The 20,589-nt window shown below is 36.5% G+C and overlaps 2 protein-coding genes across 2 annotated transcripts in view; both read right to left on the minus strand.

Moving 5' to 3' along the window:
* LOC105105466 (disintegrin and metalloproteinase domain-containing protein 18) overlaps window positions 1–4,082 on the minus strand; it is a 50,366-nt gene extending 46,284 nt beyond the window's left edge. Inside the window, exons 1-2 of the mRNA XM_031440053.2 lie at window positions 4,028–4,082; window positions 3,353–3,429 (exon numbers count right to left, since the gene is read on the minus strand). Coding sequence (XP_031295913.2) covers window positions 3,353–3,429; window positions 4,028–4,082 — 132 coding nt within the window. The remainder of the gene's footprint in view (window positions 1–3,352; window positions 3,430–4,027) is intronic.
* A 3,153-nt stretch (window positions 4,083–7,235) lies between these two features.
* Window positions 7,236–20,589, minus strand: part of LOC105105439 (A disintegrin and metallopeptidase domain 3) — a 57,061-nt gene continuing 43,707 nt past the window's right edge. The window contains exons 16-20 of the mRNA XM_064477357.1: window positions 15,409–15,489; window positions 13,617–13,731; window positions 11,175–11,340; window positions 8,924–8,974; window positions 7,236–7,282 (exon numbers count right to left, since the gene is read on the minus strand). Of these exons, the coding sequence (XP_064333427.1) occupies window positions 8,926–8,974; window positions 11,175–11,340; window positions 13,617–13,731; window positions 15,409–15,489 (411 nt within the window). The 3' untranslated portion in view covers window positions 7,236–7,282; window positions 8,924–8,925. The remainder of the gene's footprint in view (window positions 7,283–8,923; window positions 8,975–11,174; window positions 11,341–13,616; window positions 13,732–15,408; window positions 15,490–20,589) is intronic.

A 20,589-nucleotide genomic window follows, 5' to 3' on the forward strand; every position in this document is an offset into this window, starting at 1 on the left:
CGAAACATGAAACCAACATAGATAAATTTTAAACTCGTATTGCTAATAGGAAAGAAGCCAGTCTGCAAAGGCTATGTTCTATATGATTCCAACTATATGACATTCTAGAAAAGGCAACACCCTACAGACTAAACAAATTGGTTGCCAGGGTCTGGACAGAAAGTGGGTAGGAGGGTTGAAGCACAGGGGATTCTTTAGGGAAGTGAAACTTCTGCATGATTCTGTAATGCTGGATATATAAAATCATTTATTTGTAAAAACCTACAAACCTGTGTATGACTGAACTTTAATGTATGCCAATTTTTAAAAATCCTTTAGAGGGTCAGTATCCCACAGTGAAGGGCAGATTATGGCAAAAGAATCAAACTTTATTACACATGTATGATACACCATCAATGAAGAGCATAGGGGACAAATGTTCTGACATAAGTAATTTTGGAAATAAGTGGAGAAGTGTAAGACTGAAGACAAAGTCTACACAGCACTATTCTAGTTGGTAAAGTTTTTTTTTTCCCACCAGGATATGGGTTAAAAATTCTGAGACTACTATACATCTATACCAGGATTTAGAAAAAGTATTAAATGGATGATGGACGATGGGAGCCGGATTTCTCATTATTTGTCACATAGGCACCTTCTGCCAAGCACACATCAAAGTGACAGGAAAGAATTCTAAAATCATAAATTATCTTCAACAAATTCAGCCAAATTAAAGATACTTCTCTTAATATAGTAATGCAGTGAGTTTAACACTGACAGATATAATATGAATGAATCATAAAAGGATGAACTTTGGCAAGAAGAAAAGTGAACTGAGAAGGAAGGACCACATGCAAGAAGCAGTGATGATCAGTGACACCAGTTCCATCCCTGCTAGAACAGGAAAACTGGGACTCATGTGCCCTTTGGCAGCAAACAACTAGAAAACTAGACACAATGAATGAAACATGCTTTTAGAGACTAGAAAATAGGCAGTACTAGGTTATGATCACAGAGAGAAGAGCTAAAGATGAGGTGTGCACTACAACTGTCCTGGCTTCTTGTCTCCATGAACTTCCTAGGCTGTACCAAGAAGGAGGGAATATTAAGTTATTTGTATGTAGAGTAGAATTTTATGGGGATGAGTGTAAGAGTTTTCAATTGCTGCATAACAGATTATTGCAAACATAGTGGCTTAAAACAATACGTATTTACAGTCCTGCAGCTTCTGTGGATCAGGAGTCCATGTGTGACATGGCTGCTTAACACCCTATCTACATCTATGGGCAAACCACCCACACTGAAAATCAATAAGAAAACACAGGCGTTAAATAACACATTAGAGCAAATGGACTTAACTGATATATAAAGAGCATTCCAAGTGAAAGCAGCAGAAGACACATTCTTTTCAAGTGCACATGGGACATTCTCCAGGACAGATCACACACTGGGCCACAATCAAGCCTTGGTAAATTTAAGAAAACTGAAATCATATCAAGCATCTTTTCCGACCACAGTGCTATGAAACTAGATATTAACTACAAGAATAAAATTGCAAAAAAAACAAACGTGGAGGTTAAATCATATGCCAATCAGATAACCAATGGATTGCTGAGAAAATCAAAAAAGAAATCAGGAAATACCTAGAGGCAAATGTAAGTGAAAACACAACGATCCAAAACCTCTGGGACCCAGCAAAAGCAGTTCTAAGAGCAAAGTTTATAGAGATACAAGCTTGCCCCAGGAAATAAGAAAAATCTCAAATAAACAACCTAACCCTACACCTAAAGGAACTTGAGAAAGGAGAACAAACAAAACACCATAGTTAGTAGGAAAGAAATCAAAGATTAGAGCAGAAAAAAATGAAGTAGAGACTAAAGAAACAACAAAAGATCAATGAAACTGAAAGCTTGTTCTTTGAAAAGATAAACAAAATTGATAAACTTCTTGTCAGATTCATTAAGAAAAAAATGGTAGAAGGCCCAAATCAATAAAATCAAAAATGAAAAAGGAGAAGTTACAACTGACACCACAAGAAATACCGTCATAAGAGACCATTATGAACAACTATACGCTAATAAATTGGACAACCTGGAAGAAATGGACATATTGTTAGAAAGGTACAATCTCCCACGACTGAGCCAGGAAGAAATAGAAAATGTGAACACAACAATTATCAGTAATGAAATATATACCAATTTCAAAGCATGTGGAGGGGTACAGCACACTTCACGTCTTGCAAAGTTGCTACAGGCTTTGTGACAGGCAAGCCGAAGTAAACAACTTAAAATTTAAAGTGATCATGCAAGATACATACAAACAGAAGTAAATCAGAAAAAAAAAAAACCCACAATAAACTTTTATGTAAATAATTTTTCAACAGAAGGTAGTTTACTTATAAGGGAAGTGGAGTCATCATTGAAAGATTGGATTCCATGTCCTGAAACTTGTAACTTTGATTACCTTAACTTCACATTTGTAATTCTCTTTCTTGTATATATATCATATTTTAGAGGGTTAATGTGAGAATTAGAGTAGTATATGAAAATATAACTTTTCTAAAGGAAATTATTGTGATTTTCAAGTATAATTTCACATACATTTAATTTTTATTATAATTGTTCAGTAGAACATAATATTGATAGGTTCCGATACTGTATGTCAAAATAGAGTTAATATTCTTTTTCTTAATTTACTCATTTCAAAAATTATTCCTTCAACCTGAAAACATTTTCTCAGAGTGTCCATATATTGACCACAACACTTTAACCCCATGAAAATCTAAACCCTGTATTGTGACTTCTAGTTTGTAATATAAAACATTATAATTATCCCAATTTGAAGTATTTTAATCAAGAAAATATTTCAGATGGAGTGTCTTCAATTTCATCAATTTTTAATAGCAGCTATGCATTTACAGCTTTTTTCCAGTTAATATCTATTTATTAAAAACACTCCTCATAATCAGACAAATGTGACATTTTTGTTTTTCCTTTTCTTTTTTCTTTGGCCATTACTTCTATTAAATCTGATGCTACTGGGTCAAAATTTGCTGCTCTAAACATTGCTCAAGAACATTTTCCTTGTCACTTGAAGTGACCATTAACAGTATTTTTTATAAATGGCAGGACCATTGTTATGCTTATTTAATATTGATTTGCTGTCTATCAGTATGATTCCTAAAAAGTGTTTAATTCTTGAAAATTGTGAGCATTAAGTCAGAAGAGAAGGAGAGACGAAGGGAAGGGCACAGGAGTTAGGAGTGAAAATATTTTGCTTTGCAAGTGACTACAGATCAGTGTGATCTAATTCAATACAAAGGTAAATAAAAATAGTCTTAAACTTAATTATTAAACTAATAATGTTGATTTACCTGCTTCTCTGAATCTTCACTCTCATTTGACCTTATCTTCTGTGGAACAGTGACATACAGGAATAGTCTCTCCACATCTATAGAAAGAAAATGGGATTTTTCGTTTTGTTTTCTTTGCAACTACAGTCCACTCAGTCAAGCACGGGTTTTTAAGCTTGAGTTCAGGATGGGGTCTTAAAGTGTAAGTAAACTTATTTATGGGCGTCCACCCTACTTCCTGGTCCGCAGATTTCCATAGATTTTCAATGGCATACTAAAAGTGGTTAAGATACAAACAAAGGAACAAAAATTTGACACTGCAATTCTATAGGACCATTCCGTTCGTTTCCGGAACCACGCTGGGGCCTGTTCTCGAATAAATCGAGGGCAATATCGAACCCCTTAAATCCTTGGGACACAGAGGTGGTCGCCCAGAAAGACCCGCTGCTGAGACGCTGGACATTTGATGCAGAGTGGGTTCCCTGACTAACATGCTCTGTCCCCTGCCTGCCCTGATCCGGGCCAGGGAGGGGCTGGGGTGGCTGGAAAGACACGGAGGAAGACACCAGCAGAGAATCCATCCGAGAAAGGGGCGGGAGGGGTCCCAGAGCTAGAAGAAATTGCTCGCCAGTAAGAGCCCAGCCCTGCTTAGAGGCCAAAGAAGGGAGAAGGAAATCAAGGCTCCCGCGATCTCACCCAGGTGGGCGTGCAGCCCTCCAAGCTCAGCAAGCAGTGCCAGGAGCAGGAACATGGCTGGGCCGGGGCCCCGGAAGCGGCTGAGGCTGGAGACCGTTGGGCGCCGCTGGGGCTCGCGGGCAGGAGTCCTCGGGAGCGGAGCGCGGCCGCGGGGCCCTGGGGTGAGGACTGCGGTTGCTTTCAGCCGGTGGGGGCTCACCCTCAGGGATCCTTAGTTGCTGGGCGCTCAGGGCAGGGAAAAGAACAGCAAACAAAAGCGTTAAGTCTTTGTGCACAGCTGGGTTGTGGTGACTAAGTTGACATCGTTCAAAACCATCAGAAGTGAGACACACCACGTAAGCGTTGCTTTCCGGGTGAGGTTCCTGGTACTTTCGTTTCTCCATGTTAGAGTTTTCTGACATATTTTATTTATTCTGGTGGAGCGAAAAAGAGGAAAATGGAAATATTAACTATTTTACAAGAAATTTTCTACTTAATTCGTGCTATTAGTGGCATCATGTTTTTTAAAGTCTTTGCAAATGAGGAAAAATAAAGAATATTGAACTTGATCCCGGATAAGGCAGTGAAAAACACTATTCGTCAATATATGCCTATTCTTCAATGTTAAGACTATAATCTGCTGAGCAAAGGGAAAGGTTTTTTTAAAATAAACCTAAGTGTGTTTTGTTAAGTCACTGTTAGAGCCGTAGAAAGGAAGGTGTAGAAATGGGAAGGGCAGCAGGAGAAACTGAGAGGAAAAGTGGCATCACTGCAAAGAGCACACCAATGTCTGACTTCCCTGACGTTAATCTTAAAACTGCATGTGCCTAAAGCCTACCTCCACTTCTACCTACCACTCACCCAGACCTTCCCATATTCCAGGACACTCTACAGCAAGGAGGTACAGATCCAACAGGTGCAAAAATAAGCTCTGGTCAGCACCTGCTGGGTAGTAGTACACCTGGGACGCTGGTCCTGAAAAATCATCATTAAAAGAAGGCAGAGATCGTAATGGCTTAAAACTAGTTAGTGGCCATGAGGATGAGGGAAAGCTACGGGAGAATCACCCCAATGTGTTATTTTTACCTCATAGTGCACCCACTTAAAGCAATTAACTGAAGGACTTTCACTATATTCCCAACACGTGCAACCCTTACCAGAGTCAATTTCAGTTCTCTCATCTCAAAACTATGTCCTCCACCCTTTACCTTTTCCAACACTCCACCCAGGCTTCTCATCCCCGCCTGCACTCCCAGCACTAAACAGCCACTAACCCTAGTCTCTCTAGATGTCCCTGTTCTGGATATTTCATACAAATGCACACTACATGTCTTCTGTGACTGGTCTTATTCACGGAGCATAATGCTTTCAAGGTTCATCCATGCTGCAGCAGTGTCAGTGCTTCATTCCCCTCTGGGGTTGGATAATAGCCCATTGCATGGAGAGCCCACGATTTGTTTATCCACTCGTCAGTTACTGAACATTCGCAGGAGGGTACTCTTGGCCTTTGTGATGAGCTACTCCCACTGCTGACGCAAGAGCATCTTTGTTTACATAGATGGAGACTCTGTGGGTCCTGATTAGACTCCAGATCAGATGATGGTTCCTAATCCACCAATAATGCTTTGAGGTGTGCAGGACACCCATCTCAGTAAGAGGGAGATGAAGAGAGGGGGCACTGAAGCAAGAAAATGCCACCCAGGAAAGCTCGGCTTCAGGGAAGAAGGAGCAGCGAGTCCGACTTCCTTCAAAGGACAAAGAAATATTCCACATGTCAATTTCCAAGAGGCCAAGGAAGCATCACCTGGAGACAGAACAGTTATTTGTGACCAGGAGCTCAGTCTGAGCACCTCCTTGAGGACAGAACGGATGCAGTGACTCTCTGAGGGCTCTGGGCTAGCCTCACCTAGCAGCACCTCCTCTCCACATTCCGAAGCCTGGGATGCACAGGGCCCGAGGGTCACGAGCTATCGGAGAGGCGCAGACTGAAGGCGTCCTCTCTGAGATGGGAGCAATTAGCAGGGCCGTGGGCACCTGAGGGCAGGCAGCAGCAGGAGTGGAATGTTTTCAGTTTGGGGTGTAACAGCCTCCTGGCTTCAGAAGAGGCCAACTTGCTGATTTCCTACCAGATGATCATGGTGGGAGAAGAAACAAGACGCAAGCCGGCGTGCTTTCACTCACAGAGTTTATTTTGGTTTCTGAAATTGAAAGCTTTAAGGCATCACGAAAGGAGAGAAGAGCAGATTTTTCTTCATTATTGAACCAGGTCAGTTAATGGTGAATTTCCTGGTAGTATATTTTCTCCAAACTGTGGCTTTTGACATTATTGTTCACTCACTGTCACAAAAGAAATATAGTAAAATAGAAATGCTATGTTTTAATTGTTAGAAAAAGCTATTTAACATTACTACACTACAGGTGTATCAACTAATTAGTACAATAAGACAGTTCATACTATCACAGTCTATGCCTGTGCTCCACAGAATTTGAAACCTAAGTTTTTGTTTGTTCTGATTTTTCCCTGAATCGTTCATGATAGTCACACTGAAAGGAAATGCTATAAACTGGTTTTTATGTATATTTCGTTTACAGCCTCCCTGTTTTGCATGAGTGAAAGGAAATCACGAACAAGGAAACAGAGAGGAAAAAAACAGTAAGATAAGGAGAAGTAAACAGTACTATTATCTTGTCTCTTTCTGTCTACAGAGGAAGAGAACTTCCAAGAGACTTCTGTGCATTTCCAACAGGTGTCCCACATACACACGTTCAAAACCACACACATTCTTCACTCCCCTCCACTTCACTACTCTGTGACCACCCTGGTTCTCACCTGCTGTACAGCACAGCATTCGTATAGGGTGTCCTTATCCACTGTGTCAGAAATGGGTAAGCCTAACCCAAGTGCATGCATCCAGTCACCGATCTATCATGTCTACAGCTCTGACGTCCCTCAGAACTTGGTTGTTCTTTCCCTCTTATCCAGCCCTGCCCTCATCACACTTCCTGTGCGCTCCTTGTCACTAGTCTCCAGTTCTCACTGAATCCAACTGAACTTCCTCCTCATTTACCCCTGTGAAATGTGTAAAAGGCGAACCATATTGTGCTAAATCCCTCCCTGACCACTTCAAAAACTACTGTAACTATGTTAACTATGTTCATATTAGTAACTATGTTCCTATTCATATCCGAGAAAATTTAAACTCCTTATCACAGCATATCAGACACTTGCCTTGGCCATGATCACTTGTGCAGATTTTCTCTTTCAACATCCATAAACTGTAAAATGAATTTTTAAATATATTAAGAGCACAAATGTAGAAACAGAAAGGTCTGCTTTACACTGCAGACTCGCCATCTTCCTGCTTCCTAGCAATACACATCATTTAAGCACGTTTTTCTGCACTCTACTTCCAAACCATCAAGTCATTGTGTTGGTTCACCTTCAAAATTTGTTCCTAAGATCATCTGTACTAACCCTGGTCTGGGGTAACATCCTTTCTCTCCTGGATTATTGCAGTCGCTTCTCCATTACCTGCTTTCTCCACATCTACTCCTGCCATCATAAAGAATATTTTTAACAAACCAGCCTTCTCCAATCTTTTCTATATACTTAATCACCTTTTAATACATATATAGTCAACTGATAAGATATGTTTATTTATTACTCATGGACTGAAACCCTAACCTACTGTGTCAAATTCTTCAGGCAAGAACTTAATATAAACATAAAGTACTACTGGCAGGAGAAGGCTATGGGAAGAAAATGTAAAAGAAAGCAAGATATTGAATTGATGACTTAAGATCTGGGAAGAATCGGGGTCATGGCATGGCCGGCATACTGGTCTAGGAGAATGACTGAAGCTGAGTGGAGGTGAGGTGTTCACAGGAGGACACCCAGCACGATAATGAGACTATGAAGGACATGAGAAGAAGACAGCCAAGTGCCAAAATCTCCACCTGAGACGTGGGCCTTTAATAGAGTTGTCAAAGAAGAGGCAGAGGATGATCTAGGCAGAAACAAGACTATTTTACATTGAGGGTAACAGCTATAAATATTTTCTTTGGCAGCAGATACTGAAACAGATCAACGATCCATTACTTATCCTCAACCAAAGTCAGATATGGCACATAAGTAAAGGGATGAACTCTGGATGTCAGCTTGGATCAATTCCTGATTTTTTCCTTTACCTACAGTGATATGTCTAATATGTCAAATATCATAATTTTTTACACATATATGAGTTAGAAATTTGAACAATATACACAGAAGCCTACTTTATCCCTTCTCAGTAAAGAACTGTTCTTCTGCCTTGGAGGGTGAGTACATTTAGCATTTTGCTTGGCATCTCCTAGGTCCTCAATAAATGTAAATCCCCTTCCCAGTCCCCAGTCATACATCAGAAAATATGTGTCAAAATTGTGGCGTTATTAAGAGTTTCAACCCTGGAGTGTGACTCTCAAACTCTAACTGAAGTTCTATACACGTGGGGAAGTTTTAAAATGCTTTATGTCTGTTTCCTCATTTCTAAAACAAGAAGAGCAATAAGCAGGGGGTCAGCAGGAAGACACGTAAGTGTTGGGAGACAATTTGTGTAAATCTACCAATTAAATGCATGATTGCTCAAATATTTTAAGAATGTTTTTAAAATTTCTTTAAAGCCATGTTTATTACAAAAATATTGGTTAATAAAACTGTAGCTAATGTAAGTTAACATTAAATGGTTCTACATAAGTATTAAATAAAATTAACATCAAATGCTTTGTTTTTGTCTTTGTTTTCATGTATAATACTCACAAACAGAAATCAGAATAATGAAATATGGGAATAATAGCTTTCTTATACTGAGGTATTGTTAAAAATATTTTTTAAACTGTTTAATCAATTATATTATTTTGTCAATAATTTTATTCCTTTACCTTTAACTGTAAGACTGGGTGCTGTTACTACTGCTGTCTTCTGATACAGATCTGTATACAAGAAAGGGTTATTTTTTTAAGGTTAGAAGACATTCTAATCTTAAAGTCAAGAAAATAAAAAAGCCAAATTTATACTAATTACTAATTAATATGTACCAATATTCACTTTGCTTCCTATATCCCACCTCAGGGATCGCATGGTCTAGTGTTTGGAATTTTTCTAATGTTAGGCTACCTTTTAAATATGTTAAGCAGTTTTAAAATTTCAAACTAAAATTTCATCTGTTACTTTTCTCAATTTTGTCTACATGGAAGACAGGATGAAATATTAAAGTATCTATGATAATGCTTCTCCAACGTTAAACAGATAACTTAATGTAAATTCTTAAATGATCCTATCTCCAATTATCATATTTCTATGTAGATCACTCATTATTCCACTTTTATTAATGAGGTCCTTAATGGGGCCTCTCTGTCTGTCAGCTATGTTTTGTTACATTCTGTGGTATGTTTGCAGCCTCCATCTGTCTTTGGCTTGTATGCACACACAGTTCCGGTTCAAGAGGAATGCCCTGGTAAAGGCTCCTACCAAACAGCTACAATTCTTGGCCACAGATGATAAGATCAGGTTTGAACACCTAACTCAGGCTTAGAAACCCAGACAGAACACTGGCTGAATTTAGCTACACCTGCACAGCTACTTCCTTCCGTGTCTTGAGAATATAAACTAAGAGATATTGGCTGTGGACAGATGACTGGTATTTTTATTTGAACATGAAACTAGACAGGGCTGAGCTAAGTACCCTGGACCATGTGCAGGCAGAGCAGTCATTTTGGAGAGAATGGACGTAGACAATAAGATGATGCCAATCATAAGCCTTTGGGTGATGGAGAGAATGACCTCGGTCCTGACCACCCGGTTCATCACCATGCTTTTGTGTTTCAGCTCTATGTCATTTCTGGCCCTTGCAGCCCTGAAACCATTTACTGTTGCTCGAAACTACTGTCATGACCAGATTTTGTTATTTATGATCAATAATCTCTTACTATAGCATCTCTTCCAAAAGTCAGGTTTACTTTTTGAAATTATTCAGATTTTTCCAAGATGTCTTAAGTAAGAGCACAGGAAGACTTATGAAACATGCAGAATACTACTCTGAATTTAACTGGCTGCTGCTCATTTATTGATAAATAAAATTAACTACCTTGGGAAACAAAGGAGTTGATGGAAACTTTGTATCATTTTATTTTATCTCTGTCTACACAAATGAGAAACAAAAAGATTTGCTTTAGAAAGAAGAAACAAGATCCACATATTTACCCTTATTTCTGCATTCTCGTTTTCCTAAATGTTCCCTAAGCAAATCGTGGCTTGCATTACAGTAAAGAAAAAAATGAAGTAAGTCAAACAGAGAAAGACAAAGTATGATCCCACTTGTATATGGAACCTAAAAATAAAAACTTTTTACAAAAGCTCATAGATACAGAGAACAGCCTTGGGGTTGCCAGAGGTTTTGGGTGAGGGATGAGAAAAATGGGTGAAGGGGGTCAAAAAGATACAAACTTCAACTTAATAAATAACTCATGGGGATGTAATTTACAGCATGGTGACTGTCATTAATAATAATGTATCGTATATTGGCAACTTGCTAAAAGAGTACATCTTAAAAGTCGTCATCAGAAGAAAATCAAATTGTTCTAGCTATGTATGGTGACAGATGTTAACCAGGCTTATTGTGGTGATCATTTTGCAATAGTCTGAAGTCAGGGAGTATGATTTCCTCCAGCTCTGTTCTCAAGACTGTTTTGGCTATCTGGGGTCTTTTGTGTTTCCCTACAAATTTTAAAATTTTTGTTCTACTTCTGTAAAAAATGCCATTGGTAATTTGATGGGGATTTCACTGAATCTATAGATTTCCTTGGGTAGTCCATTTTATCAATTCCGATTCATCTAATCCAGGAACACAGTGTATCTTTCCATCTGCTTGTGCCATCTTCAATTTCCCTCATCAGCATTTTATAGTTTTCAGATTTAGATCCTTTGTCTCCTTAGGTAGGTTTATTGCTAGGTATTTTATTCTTTTTGATGCAATGGTAAATGGGATGATAACATAATTTCTCTCATGCTATTTCATTGTTAGTGTATAGAAATGCAACAAGAATGCCTACTTATAATATTCTGAATGAAATTTGAATTTTCCTGATAAAGTATTTTTTAATATGAAATATAAAAAATAATGAGTTTACTTACCCTCCACTTACTGTACCCTCTCTGTTCCAAAATATCTTCATTTTATTCCATTTAAAAGCAATAATGGCAATTAAAATGAGGAAAGGTAAGAAAACGTAGAAACTGATCAAGAGGCCATTTTTTCGAGAAGCACCACGTCGTTTTACCAGAAAGTCTGCACTTCTATCTGAAAACATAAGGGTACTTTTTAAGTTTTTCAAAAATGATACTCAAATCATGTTAGTAATCTGAATTATAAAAATTTGAAATTCAAATAATATAGTCATAGAAAGACTAAACTTAAAAGTGTTTTCCAATATTCTGTGACAACGCACCAAAGTGCATGACATATTCATGTCAAATGTATATACATAAAATTTATTTTTAGTCCTTATGTGTATATTTAATATTTATTTATGTGCTACATTCTAATGTATTTTATTCCATCATATTCTCTTTTATGAACTGCTACTTAGAACACAGTAAATTGCTATTATTATCTAATAGGCTCTTCCATTTTTAAAATATAGCAAAAAAATTTTTTTAATTATTTAATGAAAATTATTGATATAACTGAGTCTAATTTTAAAAAGCAATAACAGTAAACAAGGTTAAATTTCCATAATAGATGTATAAGGTGACACTGTTTTAACTTTAATTTTCACTGTAATAATTAGAAAATTAGAGGAATAGAGAAGTACTCGTCCAGGTGTTATAAAGATATTACATAAAATTAGAAAATAAAATCTATGGAAACTTGGTCCCATTAAACAAAATAAATAAACCAGACAACTGAAATACAAAATAACTAAAGTAAACAATCAGAATTACCAGCAAAGCAACTTATGATGATATTGAGTGTAAATAAATTTGTCAAAAAGACAAAAGAATCAGTAACTTTGAAACACACACACAATACAGTTCTATGCTGATTAGAAGTGATTTACCTAAAATAAAATATCTCAGGAAGTTTTATGTATTATAAGAAATAAATTGGCAAATATGTGCAAAAATATTGAAACTAATCAAACATGTAGCAGTCTTATGCTACGGTACAACTTAGTATTTATAAAGCTCTCTTTTCCCTGCCTTGTCCATCAGGAAAGGTCAACTCTCCTTTAATCCAACTTTACTAAAATAATCATATTGGAAATGGAGGTTCCTTCTCATGTGCTTACTTACTCCAAAGACTGATTAAAGAAATTATTATTAGATTAATTGAGAGACATCTATTACTCTAAGGAAGAAAGTTAGGGTGCTTCCACTTTGGGACATGATGAATTTTTTCCATTAAATGGTGCCAAATAATAAAAATATGAAGCATAACAAATTACACGAGGGAAATGGTTTCTGGAAGCCAACAGGAAATATATAACTATAATATCTGAAGGAAAGAAAACATGATGTTGAGTTACGGAAATCCAATTCTACCTATGGACAATTTTCTGATCTCAGCACAGAGAATTAAAGTCCTAGGCAAAGTGCAGCATTCCCACTGGGTTAAGGAAGCAGAGGACAGAGTTCACAGCAGAGAAATGGCTGGAATATGAAGGGTGCAGCATCAGACAGAAAGCTGCTCTGCAGATTAAGGATTCCAGTGTGTGCGCGGATCCTCCCAGGTGCCCTTACAGAAAGATAAGGTAAATATAAGTGCACACAGTATGAGACAGCCTGAAGCGAATGAGACAGCAGCTCTTACTGGGGTGAGAGTGGAAAAGAGATGCTAGAAGAGTCTGAACAGAGCTGGAGAAAAGAACACCAAGAAGATCCCAATTTCTTCACATCCTGGTTGCCTGAAAGATCAGGGTAGGAAGCAATAAATTGGGAGTTTGGGATTTGCAGATACACACTACTATATGTAAAACAGATAGACAACCAGGTCCTACTGTAGGGCACAGGGAACTATATTCAGTATCTTGCAATAACCTATAATGAAAAAGAATATGAAAACAAATATATATATGGATATGACTGAAACATTATGCTGTACACCAGAAATTGACATAACACTGTAAACTGACAATACTTCAATAAAAAAGAATATGAAAAGGAATATATATATCTACATGTATAACTGAATATACAGACTGTAATAAAACTATCACCTATTCTATCAATTAAGCATACCTATCTAGAAAATTCCATTGTATACATAGAAAAGTTCTGGGAACCATGGTTAAAATTAAGAGATGGCCTAATAAAATGTTCATTTCTGGATGTGAATTAAAAGCACATACAAAATGTTGATTGACACTATGATCTAGAGCTGCACTGTCTAATATAGTAGCTACTAACCACAAGTGACTAGTTAAATTTTCATTAAGTGAAATCAAGTGGAAACTTCAGTTCCTTAGCTGCACTGGCCACACGTCAGGTGCTCAAAGTCATGTAAACCGTGGAGGTGTAGAGTATCTCTCCTAAGTGCAGACAGCTCTGTTGGAGCAAAGTGACTTAGATACTAACCATCTACAGACCAAAACCCATCATCTATACTTCCTCCTGGTGATGAGGGTCTTTCGCTACAATTTGGAGGAGCATATCCAGCATCACAGTGACAATTATTTAAAGTATTGCAAACCTAGAACCAAAATCAAATTTAAAAAGAGAATTTTACGTACAGCGTAAAAATTACACACATTGTTATTTTTAGTCAAAGTAAACTCTTTCCCTAAGTACTGTATGTTTTATATATATACACACACACATACAGTGGGGTAGTTTTTATATTAATGTGGAAAGCAATTTAAAAATAAAAATTAATGTAATGTTCATGCAGTATCTTTTCAAATGTTATAGAGATTTTCTCGTCCCTTGTAATAGTAAAAATAGTAAACTCTTTTTAAAAGTATATCATATTCTGACACAACTGAAATGCCTTATTCTACAAAGGCATGAGAATGACGAACCTAGAAATTATAAAACAGTAGGAGTTCAAATACACTATGAATTGTGCTAGTTTTAAAAAATTAGCCATCACAAGAGCCAATTTTTACAAAAAAAGGGGGGGGGGAACTAAAGGAAGAAGTTTGCTTCATCAGACACAGATAGCAAAATTTATTTTAATAGAGAGAAGGTGGCTAGGAAATATCTATAAATGTAATCTGGTGGGTGAATCAAAAGAAGGGCCAGAAACAGAACAGAGAATCCAGATGTAGGTTTGTGAAAAAGTTAGTAAGAAATTAGATTCAAATTAAATAAAGAAGAAATTGAAAAGAATCTGTAAATAACTGGACATATAAGTGATCTGAGAGAAAAATATGATAAAAGACACACGGGTCACCTTTACCCTGGATGACTATATGAAACGTGAAGTGTCGAGATGGCAGGAGACAAGAGCTACACAGTTAAAGCCAAACGCATGCTTGGAAGAACTTACAAAGCTTACAAAATTCCTATAACCCAGTAGATTATTCCATGGTGGATGGACAAATAGATATGCAAATGGAAAATGTGACCATACATGTTTAAGAACTATATAATTATTAAATAAATGAAAATTAACAGTGGATTTAGCATGTTTGAAGAGATTAAAAAGATAGAGAAACTAGTCTGGCCAGAATGTAAGGAAATACACCTTTTTATACATGATAGGTGAAAACCATATAATATTAATGAAAATTTAAATTGCTCATCAGATTTCACTGCTAACAATTTAAGGAATCAGAAAAATGTGCAAAGGTGAATGTACAACAGTGTCCACTTTACCTACTATTTACAGTAGTTAAGTAAAAATTCAGCCTTCTCTGAAAGTCCATCAATGAATAAATTTCCAAATATAGTATGGAAGAGACATACAGAGAAACACAATGAAGCTGTTGAAGGATGAAGCAGATCTGAATGAACAGGAAACTCTGCTCCCATGAAAATACTAGATTATAAACAATACGCATAATATAAATATATTGTGTTTAAATATTAGTACACATAGTAATTATGAGCAATATTTATATGTATGTATAAATGTGTGTAATACTTCATTTCTAAAATCTCATAATCTTAATCTAACATTATAATAATAGTTTCACATTGCATTTTAGTACAAATTTCAAAGCTTATTTGCTCACAAGGCCTATAAACCCTGATTGAACACATAAATCACATACATATGTGTGAATAATGGTATCTGCTTCCCTTAATTTCAATTTTCCAAAGAAATTTGTACACTTCAAATAATTCTACGCATTATTATACTGAAAAATGTTACCACATGGATCAAAGTGACTATATTTAAAAATAGAGTAACCATTATACATACCCCATGTCCTTTGCATTTCTGTTGGGAAATACATAGTGCACGTTCGTTTTCAATGGTTCTGCAACTTGCCCTTTCACAAAACTAGCATGTTAAAACAACCAACAACAAAAATTTTAAATGTAAAGTCAAGAGTTGAACAACCGCACTTGGTAAGAAAGTTAAATGTACAAGATACATACGTCTCAGATGAACCTGTATTTCACATCTACCTTACCACAAATATCAAATTTTGAGAATCAGATACAATTTTTATCTTTGAGAGATCAGAACTGTGCATTTATTGATATTAGTTGGCATAAGTATAAAAATAGCCAACTGGTACTATAATGAGTTAGGGTTTATTTTCTCACTTTTTATGCATTTTCATAATATATACTCACATTAACCCTGTGAAGGAGATATTTTTATTCTTATTTTACAGTTGATGAAAATTAAGGTCATGCCATCAGTTATTAACAGAGCAAATATTCAGTGTAAGAACTTTACTCACAGAGCCCACCTAGTGATCAAAAGCTCAATACCAGTCTTCCTGACATTTTTACATTTTTTTCCAACTTTAGTGACATTACTTCTTATCTTCTGTATTAGAAAAATGTGTGACCTTGAGAAATTTATTTAATCCCTCCATACCTCAGTCTATCCATCTCTGAATCGGGAATAATAACTATACCCACCTCATAGGCTATCAGGATGAATAATTTGTTACATGTGAAGGAACAAAATCAGTCTTTGGTACATAGTAAACGCTCACTAAATAAAGGATATTATTCTAATTATTTATTTAACCTGATTTCTATGTAGACTCTAAATATTTGTCTATCCACATTTCAGTTTAGTCTGAGTATCTTTGGGGGAATCTACTAAGACTATCTGATGGATTTTCTAAAGTATCTGAGAGAATACCCACCATCTGATGAATAATCTAAAAATATCATTATTTTCTACACCACTGCTAATTAAGAACAAATATCAGCTTGTTAATTAACTGAAGGTGCTCTGATGAAGCCAGCGAGAAAAACAAAATGTTAGACAAACCAGCATTATCTGTGCACAAACCTGTTTTCATTCTACTGCTCTTTAGACAGTGTCACCGAAGCAATAATGAACTAGTCATACCTCCCTGGGTTATTTTCAGGGGAAAACCAAGCCAGAAAAAGTTAAGAGCCATGCTTCTGATACAATTTCCTTCAAGTAAACAGATCAATGTGCAGCTGGATCTTTTGTAATGACAAAAAAAGCGAGGGACACTATGATAGCACTTAGCCTTGGTCTCAGATATTAACATGTAAGACTTCCTTCTTTGAACAAGAGACACAAATATGGTCTCAGAAACAGTTAATCAAGGCTCAAAAAAAATCCTAATAGAACTAAAAGCATATTTCCTGAGGGCAAAGTCTAGATTATGTGGTTTATTTTCTTATATTCCTATGTATAAGAATGGGTGAGAAAAAGGGAGTAATTTCATTTATCCGTTCATTGATCAGCCTATCTACTTGTGGGCAGTTACATGCCCCAAACATCCTCCTTTTCCAGTTTGAAATGAACATGATGAGATGTTCTTCTCTCCCCTCGCCTACCTATGTGCACTAGAATCAGTTTGATAAACTATTCTATTCTCTATTTTATAAATAAAGATTCAAAGAAGCTTTCCATCACAACCAGTATTAAGGGCTTGCATTGCTGGAATAATGCCTATCTCCATGTAATACACCCTTCAAACAGTATATTACAGTGTTAAATATATGTTTTATTTACAATTTTTACTATAATTAAAAAGGAAGACATATTTCTTCATGTCAATAAATAAGAAACAGTCTCAAACCCAAAAGTCAGCAGAAGGAAGGAAATAATAAAGATCAGGGAGAAAATAAATAAAATAGAGATTAAAAAAACAATAGAAAAAAATCAATCAAACCAAAAGCTGGTTTTTTGAAAGAGTAAATAAAATCGACAAACCGACAAACCTCTGGCCAAACTCACAAAGGAGAAAAAAGGGAGAGCACAAATCAGCAAAATAAGAAAGGAAAATGGAGAAATCACAACAAATAACATGGAAATACAGAATAGCATATAAGACTATTATGAAAAACTGTATGGAACCAAAATGGATAACCTAGAGGAGACGGACAAGTTTCTGGAAACATACAGTCCACCAAGACTGAATCGAGAAGAAACTGACCAGTTGAAGAAACTGATCACTAGAAATGAAATCAAATCAGCAATAAAAAACCTCCCTACAAATAAAAGTCCAGGACTGGATGGCTTCAGCGGGGAATTCTACCAAACACACAAAGAAGAACTTGTAACAGTCCTTCTCAAACTCTTTCAGAAGATTGAAAAGGAGGGAATACTCCTAAACTCATTCTATGAAGCCACCATCACCCTGATACCAAAACCAGGCAAAGACACCACCAAAAAAGAGAATTACAGACCAATGTCACTGATGACCATAGATGCAAAACTCCTTACCGAAATTTTAGCAAATAGAATCCAACAGCACATAAAGAAGATTATGCATCATGACCAAGTGGGGTTCATCCCAGGGACACAAGGGTGGTTCAACATATGCAAATCAATCAATGTAATACATCACATCAACAAGAAAAAGGATAAAAACCATATGATCATCTCAATAAATGCAGAGACACATTTGCGAAAATTCAACACCCATTTGTAATAAAAACTCTCACCAAAGTGGGGACAGAGGGATCATATCTCAACATAATAAAAACTATATACGACAAACCTACAGCCAGCATAGTACTCAACGGTGAAAAACTCAAAAGCTTCCCACTAAAATCTGGGACAAGACAAGGCTGCCCACTATCACCACTCCTATTCAACATAGTCTTGGAAGTCCTAGCCACAGCAATCAGGAAAGAGAGAGAAATAAAAGGGATCCAAATTGGAAAAGAAGAGGTGAAAGTGTCACTATATGCAGATGGCATAATAGTATACATAGAAAACCCTAAAACTACTAAAAAAAATCAAAGAACTCAGCAAGGTAGCAGGTTACAGGATTAACGTTCAAAAATCAGTTGCATTTCTTTACACTAATGATGAATCAACAGAAAAAGAAAGTAAAGAAACAATCCCCTTTAAAATAGCACCCAAAGTAATAAAATACCTAGGAATAAATCTAACCAAGGAGGTGAAAGACTTATACATGGAAAACTATAAAACGCTGATTAAGCAAATTAAAGAAGACTTTAAAAAAGTGGAGAGATACCCCATGCTCCTGGATTGGAAGAATCAATATTGTTAAATGGTCATACTGCCCAAGGCAATCTACAGATTTAATGCAATCCCTATCATATTACCCAGGACATATTTCACAGAACTAGAACAAATCATAATAAAATTTATATGGAACCACAAAAGACCTAGAATTGCCAAAACAGTACTGAAGAAAAAGAAAGAGGCTGGAGGAATAACTCTCCCAGACTTCAGACAATACTATAGAGCTACAGTCATCAAGACAGCATGGTATTGGTACAAAAACAGACTTATGGACCAATGGAACAGAATAGAGAGCCCATAAATGAACCCACAAACTTTTGGTCAACTAATCTTCAACAAAGGAGGCAAGAATATACAATGGAATAAAGACAGTCTCTTCAGCAAATGGTGTTGGGAAAACTGAACAGCAGCATGTAAATCAGTGAAGCTAGAACACTCCCTCACACCATACATAAAAATAAACTCAAAATGGATCAAAGACTTAAACATAAGACAAGATACAATAAACCACCTAGAAGAACATATAGGCAAAACATTATCTGACATACATCTCAAAAATGTTTTCAGAGGACAATACCCAAGCAATAGAAATAAAACCAAGAATAAACACATGAGACCTAATGAAACTTACAAGCTTCTGCACAGCAAAGGAAACTGTAAGTAAAACAAAACGACAAGCTACGGAATGGGAGAAAATTTTTGCAAATGAAACCGACAAAGGCTTCATCTCCAGAAAACATAAGCAGCTCATACAACTTAATAAGAAACAACCGAACAACCCAATCCAAAAATGGGCAGAAGACCTAAACAAGCAATTCTCCTAGGAAGAAATACAAATGATCAATAGGCACATGAAAAAATGCTCAATATCACTAATTATCCGAGAAATGCAAAGCAAAACTACAGTCAGAATGGCCATCATTCAAAAGTCCACAAATGACAAATGCTGGAGAGGCTGTGGAGAAAAGGGAACCCTCCTACACTGCTGGTGGGAATGCAGTCTGGTGCAGCCACTGGGGAAAACAGTGTGGAGATTCCTCAAAAGACTCCTGGGCATATATCCAGAAGGAACCCTACTTCAAGATGACACCTGCACCCCAATGTTCATAGCAGCACTATTTACAATAGCCAAGACATGGAGACAGCCTAAATGTCCATCGACAGGTGACTGGATAAAGAAGAAGTGGTATATTTATACAATGGAATACTACTCAGCCATAAAAACCGACAACATAACGCCATTTGCAGCAACATGGATGCTCCTGGAGAATGTCATTCTAAGTGAAGTAAGCCAGAAAGAGAAAGAAAAATACCACATGAGATCGCTCATATGTGGAATCTTAAAAAAAAAAAAAAAAAAGAAAAGAACACAAATACAAACAGAAACAGACTCATAGACATAGAGTACAAACTTGTGGTTGCCAAGGGGGTGGGGGTTGGGAAGGGACAGACTGGGACTTCAAAATGTAGAATAGATAAACAAGATTATACTATATAGCACAGGGAAATATATACAAGATCTTGTGGTAGCTCACAGTGAAAAAAAAAATATGACAAGGCATGTATGTGTGCTCATGTATGACTGAAAAATTGTGCTCTACACTGGAATTTGACACAACATTGTAAGATGACTATACCTCAATTAAAAAATGCTAAAAAAAAACCAAATAGTTCCATTTCTCTCTTTCTCTTTTATTTCTTATCTATCAATAAACAGGTTGATTTTTACACAGGAATCACATTTAATGAGGACACGGTAAAGAAGCCTTTCCTTTCTAACCTCTCTGAAAACAACTGAACACTGTAAAATAACAAATGAAAATAAAGTATAACCTTGATGAATTTTTAAAATAACTAGAGTGATTCAAATTCACAGATCTGGCCCACACAATTTTAAGCCCCCTTTCTTCCCAATAAATGAGAGTAGAGGAAAGTCAGAAA

This window comes from Camelus dromedarius, chromosome 22 (genome assembly GCF_036321535.1).
Source record: "Camelus dromedarius isolate mCamDro1 chromosome 22, mCamDro1.pat, whole genome shotgun sequence".
NCBI classification, from domain to species: domain Eukaryota; kingdom Metazoa; phylum Chordata; class Mammalia; order Artiodactyla; family Camelidae; genus Camelus; species Camelus dromedarius.